Source organism: Octopus bimaculoides, chromosome 15 (genome assembly GCF_001194135.2).
Source record: "Octopus bimaculoides isolate UCB-OBI-ISO-001 chromosome 15, ASM119413v2, whole genome shotgun sequence".
NCBI classification, from domain to species: Eukaryota; Metazoa; Mollusca; class Cephalopoda; order Octopoda; family Octopodidae; genus Octopus; species Octopus bimaculoides.
The window spans coordinates 50751652-50758870 of NC_068995.1; the positions used below are offsets into that span (position 1 = coordinate 50751652).

The 7219-nt window shown below is 36.5% G+C and overlaps 1 protein-coding gene across 2 annotated transcripts in view; it reads right to left on the reverse strand.

The window, feature by feature from the left end:
- LOC106870814 (MOB kinase activator 3B) overlaps positions 1-7219 on the reverse strand; it is a 67509-nt gene that overhangs the window by 8756 nt on the left and 51534 nt on the right. For both annotated transcript variants that reach the window (XM_014917034.2, XM_014917033.2), the window contains one exon: positions 2590-2740. In XM_014917034.2, the coding sequence (XP_014772520.1) occupies positions 2590-2740 (151 nt within the window). The remainder of the gene's footprint in view (positions 1-2589; positions 2741-7219) is intronic.

Consider the following 7219-nt stretch of genomic DNA (forward strand, 5'->3'; position numbering starts at 1 on the left):
AACTTAGTCACTTTGCCTCTGTGAGGCCCAGTGCTTGAATGGAACTCCGCCACTTTGGCTCCCTGAAGCCAAATGCTCTAAAGGAACTTAGTCACTTTGCCTCTGTGAGGCCCAGTGCTTGAATGGAACTCAGCCACTTTGCCTCCATGAGGCCCAATGCTCAAAATGATAATAATCCCAATACAATAAACACTATTTGGCTATATATAGAGCGCCCCAGTTTTCAACAAGAATCTATGCTCATCGTTAATGATGTTGAGATATCATTTTCTACCTCATTTTCAGCAATCTAATCTGATTGAGATTATTTCAACTAGCAAGTAAATCTTAATCTATAATAGCCATTAACTTATTAATCTGCTCATTGAAAATATTTTCTGGATTACTGATTCATTTTTTTTTAACATTGCTTTTATTGTTATTGCTTCTTTTGACTTAATAATATATATGTACAACACAATGTGAGCATGTATGTCTGAGTGTGTTTACTGATACAGTTGATACCTAGAGTTCTTTCTTTACTACCCACAAGGGGCTACACACAGAGGAGACAAACAAGGACAGACAAACGGATTAAATCGATTATATCGACCCCAGTGCGTAACTGGTACTTATTTAATCGACCCCGAAAGGATGAAAGGCAAAGTCGACCTCGGCGGAATTTGAACTCAGAACGTAACGGCAGACGAAATACTGCTAAGCATTTCGCCCGGCGTGCTAACGATTCTGCCAGCTCACTGTCTTAATAATGGCTTCGAATTTTGGCACAACGCCATCAATTTCAAGGGACGGCCTAAACTGATTACATTCACCCCAGTATTCAACTGGTACTTATTTTATCGACCGCGAAAGGATGAAAGGTAAAAATCATCTTTGGCGGCATTTAAACACAGAACGTGAAGTCGTAAGAAATGCTGTTAAGCATCTTTCCCAAAGCAGTAATGATCCTGCCAGCTCACCGCAATAATAATAATAATAATAATAGTAATAGTAATAATAATAATAATAATAATGATAATAATAATAATAATAATAGTAATAATAATAATAATAATAATAATAATAGTAATAATAATAATAATAATAATAGTAATAATAATAATAATAATAATAATAATAATAATAATAATAATAATAATAATAATAATGATAATAAACACTGACAACTACATAAATGCTATTAAGTCTCTATAACCACAGCACTCTCACCGTCACTCACCTCTTTCTTTCTCTCTGTTGCCCATCTTTCTCTCTCTCTCTCTCACTTGAAACAAATTCTTTATTTAAAATCTTAAATGGTCAGCAGCACCTAAACAGTCTAAGCAAATCACTTCAAATTAGACCAAAATTACTTGGATGTAACGCTGCATCCATTTACATTAGCTTGTGATTTATAAATGGAATCATTATATGTAGAGTGAAACTATTATAGTTATGTTTTGACTGTAATTATTATAATTATCGCCAGTAGCTTAAGAATTCAAAGACGTTAGCACTGTGGCGATACAATTTACACTTAGAAACATTCTCTGTAGTCGCTACCATTTAAAATACTGCAAGAAACAGTGGAACATTGAAGGTATTGGCAGAAGACACAACATTTTACCATCAGCTATTTTTATATTTATTTAGCTTGTTTATTTTGTACTTGTTGAATGTGCAGGATGGGACAGTGTTCATGACCTCTGTAGGTCTTTTGGAAACCAGTGAGACTACTGACGTGACTGTCCCACTTAAAAAAATCACAGGTCAACATGTACAGGAAAGACGTGAACCGGAAGAAGATACGAGAAAGCCAATGTTCTAAGGAGAAGCAACTAGACATAGAGGTTAGTGCAAGTGGTGGGATGGTGGGTACTGGACACAACAAGGGTGATGAGAGATGGAAAGACAGGTGGAGTTAGGGACCTCAGTAAAGTGGGTATATGACCAGCCAGATCTGAGGAACAGAGGTCATTATAGCAGTGACAGAAAAGACAGAAGAAACAGCACACCACTGGACCAAATGCAGGATCATGTCTGTTAGTAATTTAACCCATTAGTATTTAAACTGGTCAGATCTGGCCGCTCACACCTGCCCCACTATGTGATTCTAAAAATAGGCAATCATATCATCAAAATCTTGAAATTATGAGATAATGCTTAATAGGAATGCTAAAGGGTTAATGCCAATCAGTTGAATGTACCTTCTCTGTGGTGCAAGACATTTATATGTGTGTCGCAGTAGCAGTACTATCCTAGATAAAAGAACAATGTACTATTCTGGGCTTGGCCTGGGCCTTGTAGCTGCTAATGGCTTCCTATCAGACTGCATCATAGCAACAGGTGTTGAAAGAGCTCTTTTTTTACTGCTCCCAATCAACTCTGGTGTGCCCCAGGGACCAGTTTAGTTCCCAATCCGCTTCATTCTGTACATCAAGAACCTATTTGCAATCCAACAACACTGCTCACTTTTGTACAAATGATATGACTCTTCATTTTGCCCCAGCCATCCCCAACTATGCATCATCTGCGCACACAACCTAGGCATCGAATACCAAGGCATCGAATACACATTCATTGAATAAAATATTGAAAAGTAAGTCATACCATGTACGGCAATCCAGTCATTTATATCTTCATTTGGTGGTAAACGTACAACTTCTTTCAGATCAATGCCAGCATTCAGCGAAGCATTGGCCTGTTTGTGAAGTTCATACTTCATGGTGCCAGGTTCAAACCGCTTCTTGGGTCGAAAAGTCTGTAAAACAGTAGAAAGAACAAGATCAGTTACTAGATCAACACTAATCATTTATATAATGCATTTTTATAAATGTATACACATACGAAAGATATATATATATATATACATACATACATAAAAGTGTGTGTGCATGTGTATATACATACACCCACAATTTATTCTGCTAGTATCTTATTTTACTAATTGAATTTTCACAAATGCTTGATCTAGCAGATTGTATTATTGGCATTACTTGTTTGATAGTATAAGCAATCATTAAAATTATATTTTTTATAAATACAGTACGTCATATATACACATAATTATATATATTGTTGACATCATAAGACTTTTATAAACTTTTGAGAGAATATGAAGTAACTCTTTTTTTTTGGAACAGTATACAGTGAAGAACACACAAAAAGCTACAAATAATAAGAATGTTTATAAATAACAGAATAAGGTTGAGAAACCATTTTGGATAGAAAAATTTGAAGGTAGCCTTGGACTTTTTCTATTAAAGGCTACTTTCAGTTTTTTCTATCCAAATCACAATGATATGATTACTCTCCAGTGTGAATATGTTTGGGATCAATTAAAATGCTTCTTCAAGAGAACAATTTACCATATATATATCACAGTGAAATAGCAGAATATTGTCTATAGTTGTATGAGTGTGTGTGTGTTTCAAGATATACTATTCCCCAAAAATTATTTATACACACACACACATATATATATATATATATATATATATATAGTGGGGGTGGAAATAGTGTACAAATAGATGTACAACTGTTACTGTTAGAGCACCACAGATCATCTTAATCCAGCTGTTACTCTAGGGCTCCAAACAACCACAATAGGAACTAATACACAGGAACTATTATATAAATCTGTTTTTATCCTTATTCCTCAGACATACACACACAGAGTATGCAGAAAAGTTCCTGGTTTTAAGGGTATCGCAAAAGGCCTGGTTGGAGGCCCAACCTTCTGAGTTCTTTTACAGGGATTAGAAAAACTGAAGGACTGCTGCAATAAGTGTGTGAATCTGAAAGGGGGAATACATTGAATAAATCATGATTTACCTATCCTCCTGCATTTTCTTTTACCTGAAGCCAAGAACTTTCCAGCTACCCCCTCATATATATCAGGGATTTTACACTTTGTAAAAGTTGATATTTAGCAGTTCTACGTGACTGTAATCTCAATACGATGTCTTCAATGAAGAAACCCATTATTTGTCTAAGCCCATCAAAAGCCTATATCTGAGTTCCACACCACAGCAAGGTAATGATATAATGAATGCAAGACAACACCATACACATGTCTTCATAGACACACATGGTATCAAAAAAATAGGTGTGAATGCCTTTGATCAAAGATCTGACTGAACAGACTTATAGTCAACGGCTTTCCAGCTGTGACCATTCCGTCTTTTGAAGAATATCTAGGGAATCAAGATGGTAGGGATGTAATTTCGAGGGGAATTTAGTTGCTCTTTCTAACAGATTAAGAATCATATAAAGTCTACTTTGTTGGTTTGAATAAGGGAATTTAGCTGCTATTTCTCACAGATCAAGAACTACGTGAAAGCTCCATTATTAGCCTGATTAAGGAAATTTAGCTGCTATTTCTAGCAAGTCAAAAACCATGTAGAAGCTCTTTTGTTGGTTTGATTAAGGGTATTTAGCTGCTATTTCTTACAAATCAAGAACCATGTAGAAGCTCTGTCGCTTGTTTGATTAAGGGAATTTAGCTACTATTTCTCACAGGTCAAGAACCATGAAGGGGTGCCCCTTTATTGATTTGACTGAGGGCATTTGGTTGTTCTTTTTAGCAGGTTGAGCAATGATATAGCAATTTCTTTGATGTTTTTTAATGGCGACATAAAGGCAGATAACTTCAGTAGGCACTTGATAGAGTATGCCATGTTTTCCGATCAAACAGCACCTCAAATAAGGACACTATTTAGAGTGACAGATTACAACAATATGGTCCTTGAGAACACACACACAGACATCTGTGTTGGTTCTAAAACCATGTTCTCACAACATATTAGTCACATAGTGGGAATATGGTGAGGATGGAGATGATGAATCAGAAAATAAGAAATCTTGTCACAGAAACAACACATGACATAGCAAACACTGACCTCAAAAGACATTTGAGGGAAACACCTGGCAGTTTACTCCATTTGATAAAGATATTAGTCAAACCTCACTCAAGTCACAAGGTGGGGGGCAAGGACAGATTAATGTACTTGGAGACCCTAAAAGGACAGGATGGTCAACAAAGAAGTGCCTTTGATTATAAGCTTGTTTGGTTCGGTAGTGACTGGGGGGGGGGGAATAACAACAACAACAAATACTGATTAACCAGTTTCAGTCATTTGACTGCGGCCATGCTGGAGCACGGCCGTTAGTCGAGAAAATCGACCCCGGGACTTATTCTTTGTAAGCCTGGTACTTATTCTATCGGTCTCTTTTGGCCGAACCGCTAAGTTACGGGGACGTAAACACACCAGCATCGGTTGTCAAGTGATGATGGGGAATAAAGATAAATCTTTTATGAGATGAAGAGCAGCTTCATCCCTGACACCAGAAGAGATGGAGAGAGAGAGAGAGACAGACAGACAGATTTTAAACAAAATATACTGAAATTCATGTCAACCATGACCATCCTGTCTTTTTGTATATCCAAATTTACATTGTCACGCATGTTTTTACACCTCTCTCTTTTTGAAGAAGGCAGAGTGTGATTTCTGAGAACTTAACTATTATCTCTAGCAGATTGAAGCTCCTACATGAGTTTGTCTTGTTTGCTTACATTTCACACACACACACACACACACACACATGAATGTATGCATATATGTATAAAATTGTCTACCACTCCCAGAATGGAATGAAGATCATATATATTCTCTTCTAAACAGGATTAACGTTAGATTGAGCATTGCTATGTTTTCCATGTAAATAATCTTACAGTATTTATAATATTTCTCTTGATGTACTTCTATGATAGAGACAAAAAATTTAGTATAAGCTCAAAATGTTTTTAATCTTTTTTACTTTATATACATTGCTGGAAGTCTGAGGAAGTTCTAGATGATAACATTCTTTCTTCATCTGTTGACTTGCATTGAGCACAATGATGGATGCACTACATTTCATGCTAACCATAAGATTTGTGTGGTATTTTTCCATTGCTATGTCAGTCAAAGCTAATAATACATAAGATCACTGCTCTGCACAGGAACATTGCAGTTACTGTGTAACTTAATGTGTAAGCTACACTAACAATTCATTGAAGATACTCAGCCATAGTATCTTGCATGAGGACAACCCAATAAACAACTAGGGCAATCAAGTAAATCGAATTGGCAACAGCTGCTTAATTTTATTGAGTACAGGATGAAAGGCAAAGCTAACACATGACGGGTTCAATCCCACTGCATGGCACCTTGAGAAAATGTTTTCTACTATAGCCCCAGGACAATCACTACTGTGTGAGTGAATTTAGAAGATGGAAACTGAAAGAAGCCTGTTGTATGTATAAGTGTGTGTGGTTCTCTGTGAGTCCTTGTCTTGACATCACATAGTGGTTGTAAACCAGCATCAACATGATACAAATAATGTTACTAATTTCCAATCATCTGTGAAAAACATATCTGGTCACAGGAAAATAGTATTACCTTCCTTGGACACAGGTATGGGTTGATGACAGGAAGAGCTTCCATAGAAAATCTGCCTCAGTGGATTCCATCTGATCCATGCAAAGCATGGAAAAGTGGATGTTAAATAATGATGATGATGTGCAGGGCTCTTAAGTATATTTTTTTTCTCTGATGTTCTAAACATTCTTATTTCTTTACTGCCCACAAGGGGCTAAACATAGAGGGGACAAACAAGGACAGACAAAGGGATTAAGTCAAATATATCGACCCCAGTGCGTAACTAGTACCTATTTAATCGACCCCGAAAGGATGAAAGGCAAAGTCGACCTCAGCGGAATTTGAACTCAGAACGTCACGACAGACGAAATACTGCTAAGTATTTCACCCGGCATGCTAACGTTTCTGCCAGCTCACCGCCTTTGTTCTGATGTTCTAAAGATTCTGTTAATCTATCATTGAGATAACCGATTAACCAAAACCTATACTGAATTCTTCAAATACTTTCCCAAAAAATTTCCAAGCGATTATTTCAGCTCATTTAGTTACATAAAAACTGTGTTTAATATTTCCTATTTGCTTTCTCTGAGAAGTAATAATTCTTAATTTCTGAAATATATTTATGTTCTTAAGAATTATTTAAGGAGAAATGGGGAAGAGGCAAACTTCTCAATCTTGTTGGTGGGGGTTTGCATAGTCAATGTTCCGACTGATTTGCCAAGTCTGGTGGTTAGAGGGAAAACGTGAGCAGGTGGGGGATAACAGTGGGGGTTGCAGTTATGCAAAAGAAAAATTAGGTAAAGTTTTCAAGTGTGAAA